The sequence below is a fragment of the Poecilia latipinna genome, unplaced genomic scaffold (genome assembly GCF_001443285.1).
Source record: "Poecilia latipinna isolate Pla-1442-1.1 unplaced genomic scaffold, P_latipinna-1.0 Scaffold500, whole genome shotgun sequence".
Taxonomy (NCBI): Eukaryota; Metazoa; Chordata; class Actinopteri; order Cyprinodontiformes; family Poeciliidae; genus Poecilia; species Poecilia latipinna.
In genome coordinates, this window is record NW_015113116.1 from 91,876 (window position 1) to 116,220 (window position 24,345).

General features: G+C 37.1%; 1 protein-coding gene and 1 long non-coding RNA gene across 2 annotated transcripts in view; one reads left to right on the forward strand and one right to left on the reverse strand.

Annotated features, from left to right (window-relative positions):
• The window catches only part of clcn1a (chloride channel, voltage-sensitive 1a), a 30,211-nt gene extending 7,664 nt beyond the window's left edge, over window positions 1-22,547 (forward strand). The window contains exons 12-24 of the mRNA XM_015040211.1: window positions 4,573-4,728; window positions 7,464-7,533; window positions 8,835-8,945; window positions 9,711-9,924; window positions 10,661-10,794; window positions 11,019-11,110; window positions 13,543-13,635; window positions 13,989-14,076; window positions 14,944-15,026; window positions 16,211-16,255; window positions 17,362-17,466; window positions 19,169-19,255; window positions 19,996-22,547. Coding sequence (XP_014895697.1) covers window positions 4,573-4,728; window positions 7,464-7,533; window positions 8,835-8,945; window positions 9,711-9,924; window positions 10,661-10,794; window positions 11,019-11,110; window positions 13,543-13,635; window positions 13,989-14,076; window positions 14,944-15,026; window positions 16,211-16,255; window positions 17,362-17,466; window positions 19,169-19,255; window positions 19,996-20,505 — 1,788 coding nt within the window. The 3' untranslated portion in view covers window positions 20,506-22,547. The remainder of the gene's footprint in view (window positions 1-4,572; window positions 4,729-7,463; window positions 7,534-8,834; window positions 8,946-9,710; window positions 9,925-10,660; window positions 10,795-11,018; window positions 11,111-13,542; window positions 13,636-13,988; window positions 14,077-14,943; window positions 15,027-16,210; window positions 16,256-17,361; window positions 17,467-19,168; window positions 19,256-19,995) is intronic.
• LOC106952224 (uncharacterized) lies at window positions 1,415-15,608 on the reverse strand. Its single transcript, XR_001425938.1, has 4 exons — window positions 15,597-15,608; window positions 13,377-13,378; window positions 2,196-4,173; window positions 1,415-2,020 (listed from the first exon to the last, which is right to left on the reverse strand). It is a non-coding gene; the product is annotated as an uncharacterized LOC106952224 (long non-coding RNA).
• Window positions 22,548-24,345: the final 1,798 nt, after the last annotated feature.

Genomic DNA, 24,345 nt, shown 5'->3' on the forward strand with positions numbered 1-24,345 from the left:
AAGCAAAACATAACAAAACAAAAAAACAATTCTGTTTTGTTCCATAGCTACAACAACCAGTAGTTTCTACAAATAGGTACGATGATAATTATGTGGCTGCTTTCTACTCGTAGCTGGTTTATCACATGGTTTTTCCTGAAGTTCAAAGGTAAATTTTATCTCCCATAAAAATTTGTTTTATTCAAATTTTGTGAAACAGGGAACAAGAGAAAAAAATAATAAACAATGGTGGGACAGAAAAAAACAATGTAATAAGTTAATTATTTGAACAAAAATATTTAAAATAATATTATGCATTGATGCAAAAAGAGAAAATAATTTGAGGGTTTCCGACTTCAAAAGTTGCAAAATGCAGACTCCTGCTAAGCTATTCACACCCCTAAACCATTCTACATTTTGTCACATTGCATCCACACAGTCAGTAAATAGAGCTGTTCACAAATAAATCCCTGGCACGGAAAGCAGCAATTTGCCACAAGCAAACATGTGGAAGAAGGCGCTCAAGCCAGATGAGACAAAAGCTCAACCTTTTGCAACTATGTGCAAAATGCTTTGACAACCAAAGTTGCAAGGAAATAGTTTTGATTGTTGTCTACACAGAAACAAAGTTAGCTTTAGCTATCTTGCGAATATAAATGGGTAAACATTTCAGTCAGCTTTCAAAGTTCAAAGCTTTAAGAGAGACATCTGTTAAAACTTTGTGCTGCAGTTGCAGTGAAAGGTAGTTATGTAAAAAGCTGACTCACAGGGGCTGAATATAGATGCACAACTTCAGATTTATTTTCTAAAAACATATAAGATCTTGTTTTATTTCCCTTGTGCTTCTTAGTAATACACTAATTTGTGATGGTTTATCAAATAAAACTGAAGTTTGTAGTGGTGACAAGATAGAAAAAAAGTTAAAGGGATGTTAATAGTGAGCAAAAATCTGCGTTATGTACTCATTAGAATACTAATCCAAAAGTTAAATTGGAAAACTCTGAGAAGCATGTCTGAACACCTAAACATGTAAAATAAACCATAAATTAAAATTGTGAAGCTAAATGTATTAGCAGCTCTGAGCCAAAATTAAGCCTCATCACGAGGTCCACAGATGCTCAGAATAGACCACTTAATGATCAATATATAATTAATTATATACTGTACATACACACTAGTGTACCAGTGTGTATATATATAGTAACATATATAGTAACTTATGCCGCTTTCGTCAAAGCAAAATTTGATTTTTTGGACCCAACTGTCTCCTTCTCATTGGGATGATTGACAAAGTTGTGTCTCCATAGTGTTCCATAAAGAAGTATACAGACAATATATAGAAAAAATAAAACCCCAAAATAATCACTAAAGTAAAGAGAATCTCGTAATAAAAATAAAAAGCACAAGCAATACAAACCAAAAAACAACAATAACAAAAGTTGTTCCCATATATTTTTGAGAAAACACAAAATTTCTGTCTCCTTCACGTTATCTTCTTTGCAGCAAACTTCCCCAACCGGAGAAGTTTGGTCTTTTAGAAGACTGGGGAAATCATTCCCTCGGACAGTGGTCTGGACAGCACTCTCTTCATGGGTCCAGACTTCTAGAGCCGCCTTCATCAAAGTAAAACTTGATTTTCTGAACCCAACTGTCTCCTTCTCACTGATAAGATTGGCACAATCATTCCCTCGGACAGTGATCTGGACAGGCTACAAACTTCCCCAGCCTGGGAAGCTTGCTTGTCAGTCGAGGAAGGCTCCCGAAGAACTTCCCCAGTCGGGGAAGGTTCATAAAGAAAGGCATCAAAAACATCATACACAGAGAAGCAAACTTCCCCAGCCAGGGAAGGCGTTTATTCTTTATATGCCTGTGGTTTCTTTGCTAGCTGTTTGGACATTTTCTGCTCTATTACTCAGCTCGTAGCGGGTTCTGGTTTTGGTTCTAATAGTTCATGTTGTGAAAACAAAAAAACAAACTTACAGAGTTGTTTGGGTCCTCCAGATCCGAGCACCTTTACCGTCATACATAATGAACCGATGGTCTGCGGAAAAGAATTAGCACTTCCCTCAGTTAACATTCAAACTACTTTGATAGTTGTTTGTAAAACAAAACAAAACAAAAAAAAGAATAAAATTAAATAAATACTTCGGTTGTTGGAAATGAAACTAACAGACTGGTTCCGACAGGAAGGTAGCATACTAGCATAGTTAGCTTACCTGACTTTCCACCATGTTTTCCTCTTCATGGCAGACCTCTCTTCTACCCCTCAGCAGGTTTTCACCTCAGCTTCAATTAAAAAAGGTGCTTAATTTCTCAAAATGGCCTTATATTGTTTTACCTTAAATTTAAGGGGGAGTTTTTATCATTAAAAAGCTTCATGTGCAGCTTCTTCGGGCCATTTTCTCCTACAAGTGGCGCCAATCAGAATACTCCAGGCTGCACCTGCAGCTGTCCAGATGGTGCGTTTGCAGCTTCAGGACATTTGAGCACCACTCTGCCACACATCGTTTCCCAGTCAAAAACAGCCCAACATACAGTGGACATTTTTAATTAAAAAATAAAACGCAGCTGCATAAAATAAAACTGGTTGAAGCGAAGCTGCAATCCTAAATAACAAGCAGCATCGCAGCAGTTTTACAAATGTTCATAAAAAATGTTTTATTATCATCAATATTTCTTCTTCTTTTACATTTTTTTTTTTTTTTACAAATATTAATGTTGTGCAACTGAAAAGGAGCTGAAAATTCACAGTTAGAAGCCTGACCTGGACAGAGAGAGCTGTAACAAGGCAACAGTGGACAGATAGGGACGAAAAAGCCAGGACACACACACACACACACACACACACATGCAGGCGCACACCCACACACACCCGCATATGCACACGCACACACATCAAATAAACTGGATTGGAATTGAACTTGTATTTCACCTGCACCTGCACCTGTAGCTAACCCCTCACATCACACAAGCTCCCAAACACAACAAAAAGCAATTTGAGGCATAATAAAAACAAATTCAGTATAGAGGATATAAAGGCCCTAAATCAAACTACCCTAGTTGATTCCTTGCTGAAGCCGTGAGCAGATGTTTCACTGCCCAACAGGTCATAGGTTGTACGTTCACACATACTGTCCGACACAAGATGCTAAACATCTTATATAATTTTGCAGGATGTTAAACATAACATTTTGAACATCTAATGGTCAACATATGTTGATGATGTTCTTATGTTGTTGTATGAGAGAATTTCATAATTGACATCCTAAACAGTATAAAGAATGAACTGTTGACAAAAAAATTACCGATTGTTGACTTATTTCCCTTTTAGTATAGTTAATTCAGAAGTAATTACTTCACATTTATATAATTACAATAATAAACTTTTACTGTGTAAAAGAAAACTTACGACAGTTGGTTTGTGTTGTATAACAAAAAAAAAAAAACATGATAAAAATGAATTAAATTAAGTTTAATTGATAAATAACAGATTGTTTGATCATGCAAAATAGATTTTGGATTTCAAATTCAAGTAAGCTGCTTTATTTTGGGGTTTTTGTTAGGGTGGGACATTTTTGACCCGTAGGACAAGGCGAGTAAACAGAATGTTAAGATCGTATGAGGGTTAAATAAACAGGAAAAATGATACCTGAAATTAAGTCGATTATAGAAAATATAGCTGCACAATGGATCATCTAACCTTTACTTTTACTTATCTATCATTATATTTCTTGTTTTCGTGAATAAAATCCTTACTGTCCAAGGAGAGTAGTGTAAAGTTACAGAAGCAACAACACAAGAGGAAAGTGAATGCTAAGAAGTAGGATTAGACCCAAAATGTCAAAACGTGAAATTAAAGACAATTTAGACTTTTTTGTTGACGTTCAAGATTCATCTTACATCTTCCATGGTGGGCATCAATTTAACCCCGACACAAGCAGGAAGTGCAAAAGTGGAAAATCAAAATGACACTGGCGTTGCTATTTTCCCTGCAGAGGCATTATGCAGATGCAGCACTATGGTTTTCTGGCTCAGAGCAAATTCAGAGACATCTATGCAAATGTGGAGCAAAATGGTTGAAGTGAATTAGTCATTCATGAGTCATCCAAAGGGAATGATTCATTTGGACACGGCCACCCATACCAGTCTACGTCCCGCTTGATGAATGACTTCCTGCATGTTTATTATATCCGACTTCTTTTCACTTTTATCTAATCTAAAATCTTTTATTTCTCATCCTCCTTTTGTTAAGCTTCACTCTGTCTCAAACTGTTTTCCTTTTTCTTTCTCTCATCGAGTCCAAAGAGTATTTCTTCTTTTTATCTTAATTTCTTCTTCTGTCTCTTTCCTCTGCTTCACTCTTCTTGATAATTTTCTTGTCCCACACTTTAATTTTTTTTTTACCTCTTTGTGCATTCAGTTTTTCTGTTTCCTCTTGTTTGCCTCATGTCTTTTAGACTTTTAACCATTTTTGTATTCCATTTTTCCCACTGACTGATGGCTTTCTGTTCTCAATCCTCTTCCGTCCCCTTTCCATCGTTCTGCTTTGTCTTTCTTCCCCTCTGTTTCTCACCTTTCCTCCCACGTCTCCAGCTAATGCCCAGGGAGTGCATCAACTCTTTGTTTGATAACTTTACATGGACGAAGATTTCGGGATCTCCCTCTCCGGCTGTTCTGGGCCGGTCTGCTGCGTGGCTGCACCCTGACGTTAGCGTCTTTATCATCCTGCTGCTCTTCTTCATCATGAAGGTACGTGCCTGTCTCCTGGGAAATTGTGTGTGTGTGTGTGTGTGTTTGAGTGTGGTATTTGCTGCGTTAGATATTTAGGTGTTTTATTGTTTGGTGTCTGGACACAAATTTCTGCTTGCGTTGCATCTACCTCCTTGGATGTGACTGAGATTGTTTGTGCGTGGCCCCGGTGCCACCTGACGTCAGCATTTTCGTCATCCTCCTCTTCGTCAGGGACAATTGTTGCAGGGTCACTTGTGTTGTGTCTGTGATTGGGACATCTGTGTATGTGTGTGTTCTAGTGTGAGTTTGCCTCCACATTTTATTCTTGTCCAAGGTCAGCAATGCTGGCAAGCTTCCAGCACCTCTTGCTGTTTTATGATTTCTTAGAAACTTGTACACACACGCACACACTTCCTGTGTGATGACGATTCTAATAAGCAAAGCAATTTACTCTTTGTAACCTGAACAAGGAGCTTAGATGACAGTGAGACATGAAGGGCAGAATTTATTTTCCCTGAGGTGTATCCTGGGTCTTTCCGAAATGCGCCTCAGGGATGTGATCCCAACCTGAAAAGAGCAATCCACTGTTTTTTCTTTTTGGTTAAGAGCCTTTGCCTCATATTTAAGTCATTACCTGACATATTGTTTTATTTTAACTGTCGTCTTGATCCCCTTGGTTGAAATTTTCCTTAGCAGAATGTGTATAACGTCACCCATCTGATGACTCAGATTCAGATTTAACATCATCATTTCTCTCTCTTTGTGTTTGATACCAAAGTCTGAGCAGAAATCTCCAGATGTCTCCAGCCTCAGGTACCTCTAAGACATTTCTGAGCCCACTATTAGACTTGATATTTCTACAGTGAGGTTTCCTTAATGATTAACATGTGTGAAACAGGTATGGAAAGCATCCCTGCCAAATCTTAATTGTATCCCATGAATCTCATCTTCCATTTAAGTTGTTGAAATTATTAAAACTGATTCAACTGGAGTGCCTATCTGACTAGGATTAGTGGACTATTGACAGCATTTTTAGAAATCACCTCTTCAAAAAAACACAAATTATCTTGAGAAAATCATTTGCAAGTACAATGTGATATGTGATATGACAACTTGGTGCCATGTAAGTGCCAAAAAACTGTTTTTTCTTTCTACATTTAGGGTTACAGCAAACTAATGCTCTTCCTTTCGTAGTGTATTGTCCACAGTGGCAATCTGTGTGCTACAGTTTCCACTTTAGTTTCTAAAGATACGTCTGATCATCCCTGGCATAAAGTGATTAGTTAATGTTAAAACTAGAATGTATAATCTCTGTATTCAATTCAATACATTGATAATTCTGCTCATAATTTCATTGTGGTGATGGATAAACTTGTGCAGATACACAGCAGCTGCAGCCAGTCCGATCTAAGTTTTGCTGTAAATTTCATTGTAAAGAATGAAAAATACTTTGATCAGTTTAGTTAGATCAATAGCCTGTATGTTTATGCAATGAGGCCAATCAAATCTGGACATCCCTGGTTTAAACCTCCACACCGTCTTTCTTTTTTGGTGTCCTGTATTTTATTTTACTTTGAAACACACTTGGACTTCTGCACTAATTTCATAGCATGTTGCTAGTACCATCTGTCAAAGGATTTGTGACACCGACGAAAGAGTGTGTGCCGACTGACATGTCTTTTTGTGTGTGAAACTGCTTTTGTGAGTTGTGTGTCTTTCTGCCTGATTGATTTTGGCTGTTGAGATTAAAAGAGAGGAAAAAAACTGAGCACACTCTTCTCTGTCATCAGCAGAGGAGCTGCCCTGTGAGAGACGTGCTAATGAGTTTTTATTTTCTTCCATAGTAATTTAGTTCTCAAACACTGATGTGAGATGACGCATGGAATAGTATTCTGGACTGGTGAAATGGTAATGTTATGTTTCCAAAAACTCTTTTCGAATGAGGGCGGCGGTGTGCAGCAGGTGTTTTGGAGGGGTTCTGGTAAACCACAGATGTTTTCAGGTAAATGCCAAAAAACAAACAAAAAAAATCCACCACTAAGGTTGTTATTATCTCTGATGGGGACGAGAACAAAGCATATTATTATAAATGCAGATTTGAAATTACATTCAAATTAAGAAAGTGTTGTTTTGAAAATAATGCAATTGACATTTGAAAGCAAAGTTTAGCACGAGTCCAGAGGAGTTTGTTCATTCTTCATGCCTCCTTTCACACTTCCACTGGTAAGCAGCCCACACTGAGCTGGCAAGGCTGCAGCAGCGGCATCTGTAGCTTCTCTGGGGCAGATGTTCATTAAGTGCCATGCTCAAGCATACCCAGGGATGATTGAATCTCCTCCCCGACCTTACATACAAAACAGCACAAACGCCATCACTGGAACTCATCAAGCTGTGGCTGAATAGGAAGATTTTTTTCCCCCCAACTCAAATGGGGAAAAAAAAAGTTAATAAGAAGCTCAAATTGTGTGGTACTATACACTCTTGTTGCTATGCGACGTGACACCTTGGCTGCAGTCTGAATGTAAGGTGGGTAACATAATGAGAGTAAAAGAGCAGTTATTAAACGAAAATATAATACATTTTTCTTGTCTCATAATGTCTCAAAATTAGTTGTTCAGCTTGTCAAAACCTTGTATGAATGCTGCACTACATATACAAACAACTTATTCAAATTTGTGTTCAATCATTTTAAGATGTGCTTCAAACTCTTTTATTGGCAGATTTTCAGTATTGCATCTCTTTCTGACATGCAGTTCTGGATGTCTGCAGTGGCCACCACCATGCCCATTCCATCTGGGGCCTTCATGCCCGTCTTCATACTCGGTGAGAAAGAAACAACAAGTGATTATTATTGGGTGGAAATTATTTTTTTCATTCCTCAACCATCAATCCATTTTCTACACAGTGACTATCTCCAGCTGCCTATAGGGGAGAGGCTGGGTCAACTCTGGTCAGCTTCCCAGCTCATGAAAAGGCAACACAGAGACAGACATAGCAAATAACTGTTCATAAATTACTATTTTTGATGCCATCAGCTGAAGGAGTAATCATTTAAGTTGTAAACATCAACTATCACTCATTATTATGATTATGATGGTTGAAAATACTTTTGTGCTTTTGCTAGATGAACTAAATAATCCGCTCGGCCAACAATACAGTTTTCCAATTCTTGCACATGAAAACAGGCCAGGTGCTTTTTGTATAATTAAAACCTGCAACCAATGTTAATAAATGTGGTTCCAAATGTGTTAGATGTTATTAGTTATTTGTGACATTAAACTGATACATTTTCATCCCGCTGTGTTCCAAAATATTAACAGTTTTTAATTTTCACTAATTTAAAGCAGATTTTAAATTTCAAAAGCTGGATTCTCTCCATTGTACTGACTTGAACATCATATTCACCAGATTCCTACAATTGAAAAGATGGTTCAGTGTGCAAAGCACTTCTGAAGGAGAACTAAAGGCAGAACAACTTCATGCTCTTCCTTGTTGTTTTATGCATCCTTAAATCTAGCTCAGTACCTCTTTAAAATATGCAGATGGATGCCCTATTTGCTCCCTTCACATTAAAATTGGACCCAAATTTCAAATAGATCAAAAGCTGTTTTTAAAGATTGCCTCCGGGCAGAAATACATTATTTGGTCAGAGAGCCTCAAGTGAAGAACTTTGAAGTGATAATTTCTAAGCGCTGCCTCTACATTAAACTTACTGCACTGTCTCACTGTATTACTGGAACCTGATGTGGATGTGTGACCTAGTTGAAGAAATTTTATTTGTCCTCTCTCATGCTTCTTCTGCCAACTGTTTTTTTTTAAGTAAAAATGAGCAAACACTTTGAATCTAATTACACTTCTGTGTGTGTAAGGGAAAAGTTTTATGTGTGTGTGTTGGCCCTGTAATGGACTGGTACCCTCTCCTGGGTTTACCCTGGCTTTTACCCAGTGACCACTGGAGATGAGCTCCAGCCTCCCAGTTCAACAACACTGAACACAATTAAGTGCACATAGGAAGTAGATGAATGTATAATTCACAGACATACTGTAGAAACGCTCTAGATGTTTCATATTTGAGTGTCTACTGTTGAATATGTATTCACTTTCACCATATGCTCCTTTTTTAGGAGCTGCATTTGGGAGGCTGGTTGGGGAAGTCATGGCAACCCTGTTTCCTCATGGGATTGTGTTTGATAGCATTCTGTACCGCATCATTCCAGGGGGTTACGCAGTCATCGGTTAGTATGTAGTTTCTTTTCTCATCTATTCTTGCTCTGTTTTGTGTTAGTGCTTTTTGTCATGGGTTAGGGTTTTTAAGTTTTGCTACCAAACTGTCCGTTTCCGATGTCGTCATGCAGTGTCTCTCTATGGATTTCTTTTTCACTGCATCCTGCCAACTTCATGCATCCAATGATTTGAAAAAGTGTCAAGTATATCTTTCTTGTCAACTTCTCTTCCACTTCTTGTCAAACTTGCTGGTCCTCCAGTCGTCACTTGCTGTCAAGTCGTCTTCCTGCCCTTCTGCCCACCTAATCCTCCTCACCTCCCCCAACTTTCACCGTTTGTTGTCTCTCTCCCCCTTTGTTCCCTTCATCCTTTCTTTTAGAACCTCTGGTTGCTTTGCTTTGACAGTTAAATGTCACAGTAGGTTTGCTCTGCAGTGCTCACCTCAGCAGCTGACTCAGAAATGTGGCCTCCCTTCATTCTCTATCCTGTTGCCCTGCAAAGGCCATCTCTCCTCTTTGTTCATTGATCTCTCCAACCAGTCTTCTTCTGATCTCATTTTTCCATCTCCATGCTGTGTTTGTGAAAATCATTATTTTTATACAGCCACCACTACCTTAATATCTTTATTGCTCTGTGTCCTGACTTGTTTAAGTCCCCTAGTTTACTTGTAGTTATATCTTCTGTTTTAATTTTGTGTCGCTGGTCGTCTTTCCATTACTGTTCCTTTGCTCTGTGTCCCATACTTCTGTCATTTTTCCACCCTATGTCTCTGACAGGTGCAGCAGCATTGACCGGAGCTGTGACTCATACCGTGTCTACGGCCGTTATCTGTTTTGAGCTGACAGGACAAATCTCCCACATACTCCCCATGATGGTGGCTGTAATCCTAGCCAACATGGTGGCCCAGGGCCTGCAACCTTCCCTGTATGACTCTATCATCCAGGTCAAGAAGCTACCGTACCTGCCAGAGCTTGGCTTTGGACACATGAGGTTTGTGTTATTTGCATAGAGATTTAACTAAAACTTCTACCATGGTGTTATATATTCTCAAATATGTGTTTGAAAGACTAGAAAATGTGTTTGGTAAATTAGTTTAACTTTTCTTTTATAAACAGGGATAACTTCTTGTAATTTGCTAATTATAAATATAAGGAAATGAGCACCACATCTGGGGATCCCCAAAGGTCTGTTCTTGGGCCAGTTTTATTTTATCTTTACGTTCTCTCTGTCTTCAATTATGGAGTTATACAACACGCTTTACTAAACGTGTGCTGATGACAAGCAGTTTTCAAATCAAGACAACAGTCAATGAGTAAGTTTGTCCATAGCATAAACAAGCACACAGTTTTAAAATCTTGTTAATGGTCATTGAGACTCTGAAAGGTACTGGGCTTAAATACATTTCAGGATTGTTTGCCAGGTGAGAACTAAGTTCAAAAGATCCCAAACCTCAACAAGGGGAGGCAGTATTTAGTTTATTTGCTCCATAAATCTGGAACCAACACCCTGAAAATCTGAGATGTGCAAAAACTGTTTGACTAAAAGCATCATAACATAACAACTTCTTAATAATGGCAGACAATTATTATTATCAGTTAACTTTCATCATGTCTTAGCAATATATGAGTTTTAAATTTCTGTTTATTTTCTTTCCATGTAATGCTTAAGTTGACTTCTTTAAATGTATTTCTAATCTTGAATGTATTTTTTTTTTTTACCTCTGCAGCCAATACAACATCTTTGTAGAGGACATTATGGTTAGAAAGGTGAAGTTCATATCATCCCAGTCGACATACAGAGAAGTCAAACACCTGTTGGACTCCTTCTCACTGAAAACTATCCCTTTGGTTGACTCTAAAGGTATGCTTATTATATATTTAAACTAGGCGTCTTAAATTGAACTGAAGCAAAACATAAAGTGAGGTACAGTTAAAATAAATTCTAATGCAGAGGAAAATCTTCTAACGTATCATAAATGAGTTTGTGTAAGGTTACATTTGCCAGCCTCAAAATCCTAAGGCACTTAAGTTAATTTTTTTTATTTGTTGCAGTCCAAGTAATTCTTATTTTTGTTGTTTATTTAGATTCTATGATCCTCTTGGGCAGCGTTGACCGGGTGGAGCTTCTAGCGCTCTGTGATTGGTGGTTGTCCCCAGAAAGAAGACTTCTGATGGAGGTAAATTACATGTAACCGGGTCATTTATTTAGATTTTTTAGACTATTTTTCATTGTTGCTGCATTAATGTGTAAGATTGCAAGTTTTACTGTTCACAACTTTGGATAATGGCCCACATAATCTGGGAAAATCCCAATATGCTTTTCATGTGACGTTTCACAAAGCCCATCATGATGTGTGTAGTGCCCTTCAGATTACATTAAATTGGATGGGAAATGTTTGCTCCATAAAACAGATATGTAATAGGTTGCATAAAACATGTGCTGAAGCATAATTGCAAATGCAGTAATTGGTCTAATGACTGGTCTACATTGCAGAAGAGGTTATGTTTAATTTAAATCATGACTGTCAGTAATTGAAACTATTTGTCTGTTTCATCTACTTAGCCGAGGCTGTTTTTGTAAGGTAATGTAATTTTATTATCAGTTTTTGTCTCTGTCCATTGAGTGACAGAGACACAAAGCAATTGTTAAAATGAAACAGAAGTAGATGGTTAGAAAATGTTTATGTTTAGGTTATATTTGCTCTGTTTTTATCTCTAATATTTTTGGTGTGACAACATTAATGGCTTTACCAACAGTGGATAATCCAGGTGGATTTTATGAAAGTTTTGTAACCATGTGTTGATATAAAAAAAATATTTTAGTTGAGTTTATTGGAGAGGTTCAATCAAGGAAAGTTCATCTCAGGAAACAAAATAAAACATTCAATTATTGGTTTTGCATAGAAATAGAATATCACTTCAAAACCTTAATACATAATTATTGGCATTTTGAAAATATTTTTGCGTATTGTGCAGTAATTTTACTTGTTTAAGCCCAAACTTGTTCATACATCTACCAGATTTAGATGCTAATTATTTTCATTTAAGCAAGAAGTTTGTTTCTGATGGAATTTTATTATTTTTTTTGTATAAAAATGTTTCTTATTGCAGTTATAACTTTACCTGTGCATGTTTTGCTACCAGACTTTGCCTTCCACTTTTTTATCAATGTGCTTATGTAACGGTTGGCAACAGGAAGTCAATCACACCGGAATCAGGATTCAGGATAGTTTTATTCCTGTTCAAAACAAGAACATTTTAAACAGCAGCTCCTGGGCTCCGGATTCTCCACAAACACCCTCTCCCCAGCGCAGCTTGGCGCAGACCGACACAGAAATGCATTAAACAAAACCAAAATTCTCTGATGTTCACTAATAAAATAAATCTACAGTCATACAAAACAATTAAAACAAAACCTAAACAGAAATAATCTGCCCTATAATTACAATCTTCCACCATAACATAGAAATATACTAAATAGATTAATTTCACATCCAAATAACATTTGAAACACACATACCTGTTCAAAACAAGAACATTTTAAACAGCAGCTCCTGGGCTCCGGATTCTCCACAAACACCCTAACCAACCAAAAGAAAAAATTAAATAACCACGTTGATACAGAAAACTTGATGGGTGTCACCAATGTGGGAGACAAATGCCCAGCATAGTGCTGCGCTAAACATGAACAGTTAAACAACAATATATATATAACATGTGAGTTTACAACATATTTTTAGAACATTTCCAATATTTTAATACACAAATGAAAGACAACTCTGTACACTTACCTCTCCCCAGCGCAGCTTGGCGCGAACTGAGGAGGGCAGCGGGAACACACAGGATATAACGCAAAAACAGGAAGTAAGAAAATAAAAGCTTCCCCACCAAAATAAAATACAATTAAAAAACAAAGAAAAACAAATATTCATAGATGAGGGTGGATTTTTGCACACTAGGAACCAAAAATGAAAGCAAAATAAAACAGAAATAATATATAACAGACATGTCAATTCAAAGAAAATTAGTTTTGAGAAGGTTCATAAAGAAAAATAAAATAAATAAAATTAACTCTGCTACACTTAGACACAGACTACATTAGAGGCCAGCTTCTTTAGCAATTTACTTTTGTGGCTTAACCCCCTTGTTTAGGGTGTCATTGATTGTCTCCTGGACAGTTTCAGGTCAGCAGCCTTCCTATGTATAACTGCGAATTGAAAGAAGATTTCAGGGATGTCCAAGTCCAGCTCTGGAAAGCTTCTATCCTTCAGCTTTTACATGCATTCCTTCTCCAAGGCACCTGAATCAAATAATTGGCTCCCTACCAGGACTCTGCATAGCTGGATGACATTCTGATAAGAGAATTCAGCCGTGTGATTCAGGTTTGCAGGAGAAGGAATGCAACTAAAAGTTGCAGGATAGTTGAGGACTGGACTTGGCCACCGCTGGACTAAAGAATGTAACCCTCTACTATTTCTAAAAGACCTGACCATCACATTCTATCTGTCTCTGTGGATTATATACCATGTCAAATGTGAAAGTATAGATGTTTATTTATTCATACAAAATATCCATGTACTTTAAAATCTCTCTCTGACTGTGAGCTCAGGGTCCGAGCCTACAGGAGCAGATTCAGTGTCCAAAAAGCAGTTGGGAGTCATTCGCCTTTGTAGATGAGGAAGAAGATGAAGAAAGAGTCAAGGTGGGCCAACAATTTGCTTTATGTTTTATTCCTGATTACATCTGTTTATTAAAACAATGCATCATTATGTTTCAAACCATAATAGTTGCTTGTATTTTAGCAACTTTACCTGCACATTTAAGACCAAGCAATTAAAAGAAAACCATAAAAGTAGAATATAATTCTATTCCCTAAGAGCATAATTAGCTAAATAGAGCATCCCCTTAACTGACAGTTAAACCTAACAGTGGTATAGCATTGCAAATGAAAGAGAACAGGCCAGTTATAATAACCAATATGAATGATAAAGTACATATGCTGTCCAATTTGGAGCATCAGCTTAGACATCCAGAGCTGTGTCTTGTTGTTTTCAGGGCAGCCCTGTTCAGGAGGAAAGAAACGGCCCTGTACCCCGTCCGAAACCTCAGGACCCTTCCTTCAACCACACTGCACCTGCAATTGGTGAGTTCAAAGGTCAACACATTTTTGCATCATGTATTCACCTCTGAAAACACATGAAACATAATTTCACTGCAGTTGAAGAAAAATAATTAGCAATTTCCTACCTTGTAACCCAAAGATAAAGCTTCTGTTGGAGTTAATTACTACATAAATAACCAGTTTTTACAGGACATGAAGTCAATGTAGCATATTCCACTACATTCTGAGAGCCTTTCAGAGAAATATTGATTTCTTTATACAAGTTCAATCACTAGACTGATGTAAATTAATATCTGCTTGGTGTGAGTACAATTCCTTCTTCTCCTGAAATGAAAAGCTGATATACATACCCAAACAAACTGGTTTTTAAAAAGAGAACATTTAGTAAACTTTTTCTTCCCACCTCACAGTTATGCATTATTTTTATTAATCTATCAAACAAAATTCCAATTAAAAATAAACAAAACCATCCAACACCTGTATCTTGCGGCTTCACAAAAGCCCAATGTGCCAAACTTGGTAAGACTCGTTTAATTAATGTCAGCTTTTCATTAAACAGATTCAAACATGTTTGTTCCTCTGCACTCAACAGATGTCAAACAATCAGACAGTGTAGCTTTGTATTGCTAACAGCAATGACTTGGCTGAATGTTTGCAGGGAGGAGGCAGATGGTGTGTGTGGATGTGTGTGTGAGTTGTTGCACAGTAGCTTATCAAACTCAACAATTTGCAGCCTCCAAGTAAAGTGGTATCTAGGCAACCACAATAAAAAGGTTTCGTTGATTCCTGCAGAATCTTGACATTCCATTTGCAGTTGGGTTACTTTCTTTAAAGGTGTGTTTGTATAATTCATTGACTCTCGTCTTGTTTCCGCCGCTCCTCTTTCAGAAAAAGGTCCGCTGCAGTCGGTGAGGAGAACGCTCAGAAATCTCTTCACCTCTAAAAGCAGACAGTCGGAGAAGGAACTGCAGGTGTGTCTGTGAATGCAGCTTTTGTTGAGCGTCACTCAATTTCTGAATGTGCTCCATTAACAATGCAGTTCCTCTGTTTTTTGCTGCTCTGCATGTTATTTTCTGGGTGGTAATTTGTTCCTTTTTCCTTCAATCAGCTATTTAAATGTGACTCGGTAATGAAATGTTATGAACTATTGAAATGCAAATAGCTCTTCATCCCTTAGACATAGCCTACCGCCAGAACCGCGTTCATGCACGGCTACTGGTAGGTGAACTTGTTAGCATTTGACCTCTATTCATTGATCGACAGAGATTTTAGAATGACAACCTGCTTCAGAAAAACCTCTCCAAAATCACACATTTCTTTCCAATCTTCTCTCATCTGGGAAGTTCTTATATTCAGCTCTGCAGTCAGTCTGACTCACCGAGGGAAACAAAGCTCGTCACCTGCAGGCTGGAAAATCACACTGTACGGAAGTGTGTGGTTGCAAGCTGGAGGGTTCAGAATGTGATTTCTGTTCTACCCACTACTGAGGGTTTTGTATTGTCGAGCTGATTATCAATTCCCTCCAAGGGGAATGTTTTCACATCAAACAAAAATCTATTACTCAGAATATCAAGCAGACATGCAAGGGGACATTTTCCACCAGCATTCTTCCATAATGTTGTTGGAGGTAGTAATTTACTGTTTAGACCACTATTTTTACCCACATTCTAAGCCGTTTTGCAAGTAATATAAAAGCTTTAGCGATATTGGCTGAAAGTAGAAAACACTCCCCTTGTTTCCTTCTTATTTAAATAAACAGAAACAGCATTTCATTGGAGTAAGATTATGTTGTTTCCATCACTTGGAGGACAAAGCTTAGCAAGACATGAAGTCAATGCATGCAGGACAGGCCCCACTTCTACAAAATAAGTCACAGCAGGTGTTGCCCTGAATTTCAACGCCTGCATCCATTCAGGCCTCTTCTGCTGGATGTGCTGTGCAAATTGCAGAGAGACTGCAGGCCAAAAATAAAATAATCCATATAAAATACAGCCTCTTCAAACAGAAATTCCAGCTTTTAGATGTCATTTTTAGAGCCAAGGCAAATGTTTACCATTACTGTTAAGGTAACATTTTCATTTCACTTGCAGTCACCCCAAACTTCAGATTCAGAAACTAATCTCTTTTTTTTTGTCTTTTCTTGTTTTATCTCAAGGAACCCTGTCCTCCTCCTCTATCAGACTCAATGTCTTCAGACAAGGTAGGTCAATGACCAATGAAGAATATTAAAAGATTTTCTAGATTGTTTGTATTTCTTTTATAAACACAGTGGTCAATTTTCCACTGTCTTAAATCAATTTATTTTCACAGTAAAGTATCACTGTGGTTTTGAGTTCTTGATTTTTTTTTAAAGCCATCAATTTCCATTCTATTCTGCTAACTGTTGACGAGAGAATCCCATCATCCACCGATACAAAAACTGATTTCATCTGAACAAAGTGTTTCATCTGAATGAACCACAAACAAAATCTGCTGCAATTTGACCACAGAAAAGCTGAACTTGTGCACTGTGACGATCTTGAAGTAATTTGAAAGCAAGGAAACACATCCGTGTCCTTGCAAAATATTATTACTGCATGCAAGATGAAATCATTTTTCTCCTATGTTCATTTTTTTTTTTATTCTCTCTCAAAGAGACATATTCAAGGAGTCCACATTCTGATACACAACACTGTTTAAAGGTTGTTTAATGATAGAAATATCACCAATGACATGTGACTTAATAGCAAATTTGCTGCATTGGAGATTCAAAGCACGGAGGTTTTTCTGTGCTAATCCACCAAAACACCATTATTCCCTGTGGTGTTTTTCTGTCTGCCAACCTGGTTCTACTCTTTAGACGCCTTCCCAAAATTCTCCACACCATCCTGTAAAAAAGCGCTGGCTCTGTCACAAGAGGCCGAGTCTTATCTGCAAAATCCAAAAAGAGGCTAAAAGGTGTCACACCCTCTAAATCTCAGGGTAAAAGCAGGACATGCAAGGACTAGACACAAGGTCTCAAGGTTTTTCAATGCCCTTCTTATTGCAAAAGAAAGGCATTCTCCTCTTTGTAGCTAAAAATACAGTTTACAGACATGAATATTTTTTACCCATACTGACATCTCAGTGTTTATAAATTATATAATGGCTATTTTTATTGCCTGATAGATTTGTTCATATGTTTTATGACTCCTCAGAAAAAACAAATCTTGATGCTTCCCTCTGGCTAAAGTCATACTTCTGAATACAATAACTTTGTTTCCCCCTGGTCTGAATCTCAGTCGGCTGATTCATCCCTGTGGCCTTGGTGTTTATTTGCTGCTGCAGATCAAAGCGTGGGAAGAGGCAGAGATGGACAAGCCGATGGAAATCGATGAGATACGAATTGACCCTTCACCTTTCCAGCTGGTGGAGAGAACTTCATTGCACAAGGTTGGTGGAGGAAGGCTTCCCCCTGAATCCTTGTAAAACAGCTGTTCTCCTGCTCTAATTTCATTTCTCCGAAAGCGTTACGTCGAATCTTAACACCCTGGACTTTCTGCGCATTCGGAAATGTTGTGCATAATTGGAAATGTATAATCTAATCAAAATACCACATCTGTTGATTTTCTAGTCTTGTTTCAGTGGGTGTTATGTGACCTCGTTGTCCACATATGAGTCAGATTTCTCCCCGGTCTGAAATTACAAATGTTCATGCATTAATCAGTGCCATATATTCAAACCATGATTTCTCACATCTGTACCTGCAAACAGAGCTGCAGGCATGTCGAAGGTGGATCATGAAAAAGTAAAACGCTGATTTTCATATTTATGCTGCTAATGAATGATAAAATATGCAAGAAAAAAAACCTAATACATTGGCGTTGATGTTTAGAAAAGCAGTTGTTACACAACAATAAAGGCCGAGGTTTGGATCTAAGTTTCAGTTTGAAGTTTCCATGTCTTCTTATACATTCATGAGTATCACTTGGATACGCCAGACTGTCAAAAATGTGGCTGATAGAAGTCAATGAGATAAAAACTGACCCTTCATCAAACTAAATTGCTCTTGCACATTCCTAGCTGTGTGTAAAGGACTGGTGACCTCTGCAGGGTGTATAAAAGAGGACTTTTTATGAAACCAATACTATTCCCTATATGACCAAGGCGCTTATTCATCATTCTTATTATTAAGTAAAATAAAGACGTTATAAAACACATATTAATTAATCTTGTTGTGAGAGCTGTCAAAAAATTATCTGTACATGCAAGTATTTTGTACAATAAATTTGATAATCCAAGGCATTTTTGCATTGTTGGTGTTTGCACAGTTATTGTTTAATTTTGACTAAAACGGCCATCCCCTGTTGCAGGAAACCTTGATGTGCAGAATTTCCTAGGTTTGCTGATTGTGAGCTAATTGATACATTCTGAGACTTTTCTTAGAACTTCAGTTTTTTGTTAAATTGTTTATTTTTTTTTATTTGTTAGTCATTATGATTTAAAACAAAATATTTTACTACTTCATTGCTTAAGATGACTGTCATTCTTTTCCGTTTGCATTTAAATAGCAGTGTGAAAGACGATATAAACATTCCAGAAATCTCTCTTAGTTGCAAATTTTCTCACATTATGTAAATCTGCTTTCTGGTAACACTTCCACACACTCATTAGACTTCTGCTCTTTTCATGTATTCAGCAGTTGGTACCACAGGATTGAATTCCCATTGTTATAAATCTTAGTGGATCCAGGATTTACTGTCATTTTCAGGAGGCAGAAGCGAATAAACACCATCTTAGCCTTATTATTCTTTTTTGCGATTTCATTTCCATGGTAATACACAGAATACCGTGCTCATTCATGTGCAAAAGAGTCCTTGTGATTGAGATGTACTGATGCATACAAAGAGCTCCCCTCAGTGGGACCTCAGCTGCTGTATGAAAAATATAGTTTGTGCATTCAAAATATGCTCAAGGACTTTCCCTTTGTGTTGAGTCTGAAGCCACTTTGTTCTCTTTGTGTCTAGACAGAGCAGACAGAGAAGCACTGGGCTTGTAAATCGTCTGAAGTCACAGACAGATAAAAAGAAATGTCCTTTTAGGAGCAGTATTTTCTGACAGTTGGCTGAGTTACCTTTTCACCTTGTCTCTGCAGACTCACACATTATTCTCCCTGCTTGGACTAAGTCACGCTTATGTGACCAGCATTGGAAAACTTGTGGGGGTGGTGGCTTTAAAAGAGGTAAGAAACTTAAGTTAGAAAAGTCACTTTTTCTGCTTCTCTCTCTTGCCATTGCACTACGTATGACACAAAATATCAGCATTTTGTTCATGCAACCAAATACTGACACCTAACTCTTCTTCTTTGATAAATAAGAAAAACAATGAATAGATGCTGCACACATTTGTGGTCAATTTCCAATTTGGCCAATCATTTGACTTTCTGATACCAACTGTATCCTATTGTAATTTTTAAAAGCATAAACACATATTTCCTATCATTTCTGTCACGGTAAACAATTATTATTAGAAGCACAGAAGAGTGTTACTGGGAGATATAGGTGGCAGAAAAGGAAGAAGTCATGCATTGTCTAATGACAGTTTTGTGGCCCATGATTGAAATTTATATTTTTGTTTAAATCAGTATATGTATATCATTTGCTCTATGTTTAAATGTTGACACAGTGGTCAAGCTTATACCTTTTAGACTAGCTTTAAGTAATTCTGTTGCATTTCTTTGACTATGAAGCCAAAATGCAAATGCTTTTTCCAATTGCTTTAGACTTAAAAGTCTCTTAAACTGTCTGAAATTATTGACTTCAATAATATAGTGTTTGTTAATGACTGGCTTTGATTTCCATAATTTTCTAAGAGCCTTGTACTGAAATGTCATTTTTTTCTTCTGTATCGTCTTATAAATCCTATTTTCTTAATTCTTTTTCTTTTATTTCCAATTCCGTTTCCCTTTCTTTGCTTCCTCAGCTCCAGAAGGCCATCGAAGGCTCCACGCGCTCCGGTGTCCGGCTCCGGCCCCCTTTGGCCAGCTTTCGTGACATCAGCAAACACAAATCTGTCCCTAAACCTCCACCCTCTTCTTCCAGTGCTCCCTCATCTCCCACTGCAGCCTCTCCACCATTGTCTCAAATTATCCCAGAGCCTCCCCTCTCTTTAACCCCTGACCACAACCAACACCATAATAATAATCATCATCATGATCACCATGAGCATGAAACAGAGGTATGGATTGAGGGTGTACCGAGGGAAGTAGAGGAGTGTAGCAGCAGCATCCGCCGCTGCAGCAGCACTTCAACAAGTGGAAGTTACAGTTACAACAGCAATCTCACCCTCCCTCCACCTTCCACTCCTCCTCCTGCCCCTCCTTCCACAACCCCTCCTCCATCACCTTCTTCCTCCATCCCTCTCTCCACCCTGAGGCCTTCACAGAGACTCCTTCAGGTGGTAGAAGACAGCGATGATGAGCCAATGGTTTAGCTTACAAACAAAGAATATTTTTTATACTGGAAATTTGTATTTAAAGATTTTTTTTTTCCATTCTTAACTTATCATCCTGGTATTTGGGCACTTTATCTACCTCTTTATCACACTGCTACAAATTTTTTGTGATTTAGAGATTTAGTTCTCCAGCAAAACCTTTGCCATCACTTCTAAACACGAAGCAGTGGTGTTGTACCTCAGGGATCAATCCTTTCCCCCTTTTACTTTCAATTTACATACCTCCTTTACACCAGCTTAACCAGAACTTATAGCATATTGCATTGGTTGAAAATAGGAAATGAAACTTAAAATTATGTTTATGATTGTTTCAGAGCCAAAGCAGCATAGAAAATTTTGACATAACATTCACCATAACCTGCTTGTTGGAAATGTTTTGCTTTTCGTTAAGAATTCCATGGAAAACAAGAAACAATAAGTAAATGCATCCCATGCTGCTTTCCTATTTTTATTAGTTAATTTGATTATTTCTGTTTAATAACTGTTTCCCATCCAAAATGAGGCTGCACTTTTATCTATTTATTGTTAGCAACTTTGTTGAATTAGCAAAATATTGCCTGGCAAAAACCGTCGCGGCTCCAGAGAAAGGTTCCTGTAGTGCCAAATTACCTGATTGTTCTTGTCTTAGTTTTTAAAATGATATCAGAACAGGTGAAGTTAATTTGGCACAAACTTTTGGGATAGCAGCTCAGTATTGAAGCTGTTCAGTCCACCATGAAAGACTGGCCAAAGCCCCACAACAACCTCTGTGCTGACCTTGGGGAAGCAGCCTCAGAGCTCATTTCTCCATGGCTAAGTTGACAAATGAAGCAGCTAAAGGCGACTGACAACACCAAACCCTCTCTAACAAAGATTCCTTTTGGTTTTTTTTTTTTTTTTTTACAAAGCCACGTCCCAGAATGACTCACAGCTTCTTTGAATAATTTACAGGAGAATATTTATGAGAATCAAATCGGACAGAACAAATACCCATCTACGGCATCCTCAGCAAAAGTGATGGTTAGTGTCTATGACAGTAAATGACAGCTGACAGTTTGTTGTATAACTTGTTGTATAACTTCTACACATGATAGAGATTCTGACATCTGAAAATTTATAAGATTCCAGATGGGAATCTTCTAAATTAGTATTTAAATTTAATTTAATTTAAATATTTAAAGGAGGAACAGTCAGGATGAATTAATTCAGGGGCTGGAAGTTAAGACACAGAAATGTGTCTTGCATCACGAATAGAAGGTTTTATGTCTCCTCTCAATACAAATGCTGATCTGTATTTGAAATCTGCAGTTCTCTGTTACTGAAAGTCTGTTTATATGGAAATTAGAAGTTGGGTGCATGTTCTAACTAAAGTTAGTACCTTAGAGGACTCCTTAATAGAACAAAGTCATTTCATTCACAGATAATGTCATAAAAGGTTTGCGAAAAGAAAAACTTACACATCAAACCACACTCCAGCTACCAACAAGGTTCTGAATTTTATTTTCTGCTCACTAATGAAATTTTTACTGAAATACATCTGTCCTTATGATGCACCATTTCCAGATTTCATCTTATACGCTTGCACTATTAAGTTCTCTTAACGCAAAGTTAGTCCTCAGGTGCTGTTTTAAAAGTCTTTAAATGTATCTTTTTTTAAGCAGCTTTTATGTTCACATAAAATATGTATCTGTATCTTAAGCAGGTGTTTAGTCTCTATAATCTTGTATCATCTGTTTATCTGGGGTAATAATATTTATTTATTAACTTATTTATTTTTTTGGTGTTTCTGTAGATTCAAATGTTTTCAGATGTTCATATAACTGCAAAATAGTAGATTAATAAAGCTTTATTTGAATGTAGATTTGGAATTTATTTTGCCTTCACTGAATGTTAACTTCTAAGAGCCTGCAACTAAGTTCCTGTATGTATAAAATATCCTGACTAAAACATTTTTTTCTTTTTCTTGCCACCTTGAGTTACTGCTTATAACAGAAAATGAGTGCTATTTGCAGCTGGTTAAAGTGATGTTCGGTTTTAAAGCCTGGAACAGATAATAACTGATTTAGCATCTTAATTTTGTATGATTTGAGATTAGTTAGCTCCCATACGCATTAGCTAACAGCTAATCAAAGTGGGGCCAAGTCAGGTTTTTGGTGTCCTCAAACGCCAGTCTCAAATTTAATAGTGATCACAAATGTTATTTTACAAACTTCCATCGCAGTTGCATTTCATTTTTAATATTGTAGCTGAGCATATCTTGTCATAGTAACTCTGTAACCACTTTCTACCTTATAAAACCTTTTCCGCATATTTGTTTCATACAAAAGACTGTCAATGCTATGCTATCCCTGACTACAGTGTAAAAAACTACATACTTCAACAAAAACACATTTTTAACAGTTGAAGTTGTGCAACTTCACTGTTGGAATCAATTTGAACAAAAATAAATACAAAATAGTGTTGAAGAATGCATGTTGAAAATAAGGTGCCTTTTTAGTATCCTTCATAAATGCCATTTGCTTTGTAGCAATCTGCAGGTGAATGTTCAAGTTCAAAATGTTTATTGCAGAAAAACAAAAATAAATGTTAGACAATTTACTGCATCGCAGTAATCCCACAAAGTCTAAAGTAAAATTATAAATGCACAATGTGAATTAATGCATTTCCTCCCATATACATTAAGTGGGCTTTTTTAATGACATTTTAAAATATATCTTACTTTCTGTGGACATTTCTAATGGTTGTCTAGGCTCTTCAATTTATGACTGAGCCTCTATAAGTGCCACATAACAGATCTCTCTTTATTAAAAGTCTTTTTTCACTTTATTGGAAATGAGTTGGTGAATTTTACCATTTTATATTCGCTATTTCCATGTCATTATCTAAGTGTCACTTCTGTAGTTGAGCTTCAGAGCAGCTCACAGGATAAGATCTTGGAGCAACATGAGGACAAGAAGAGGGCGGATGAGTATGAGAGCAATTAGGGGCTTCAGGGTCTTGATCGCTGGAGAGTAAGAATGAAATGAAAGCCACATGTTGCTCTGGCTTTTTCTTCACGTTCCATAGTTTTAAAGTAAATTCTGTCATATGTAAAGAAATCCAGGAACCATTTTTAAGTAGATATTTTAGCATGAACCTATATGGATTTTGCTAAGCTAAACCATTCAAAATTATCGACCAGACAAGGACTTTACTGCCTTTACAAAGCAAGAAAAATATTTAGGTTAATGAATGAGGCAAATGTGCTGAGTGGAACCGTTTCACATTTTTTCTGTGGCGCTAATAAGGATCTGTTTTATTATTAATTTTACTCCTCAGAAATTAATTAGAAAGCAGACAAAACCAAAAAGCGTAGATTTTGCATTTTGCATTATCTCTACAAACAGAGACAATTGGTGAAGATGGAAAAATAAGCATTTGGTCAGAAAATAAATGATCTTTTTGTTTACAGTACCACAATTGCCTACTATAAGGTTTGGTAGATTTTAGAGTTGCACAGTTTATCATATAGCAGTTATCCTTGCAACGTGAATATGACATGTACTTTTAGTAGCCAAGATGCTAAAGCATAGAGAGGACGTCATAATGAAAGTAGCAAGTCCAGAGAATAGTTGTGATCAATATTTCCATCATAATATTCAGCAATAGCATCGCTATTAAAATTTTGTCACTTTTCAGTGTGCGATTATTTTATAGTAAAAGTAGTTGGCTGTAATGAAATATTTCATTGAAACAAACAAATTGACTGAAATATTAGATTGTATGAATCTAAAATACACTGAAATACTAACCTGAATGTTTTTTCATTATGTACAACATGCTTAAAATAACCAGCGCTGA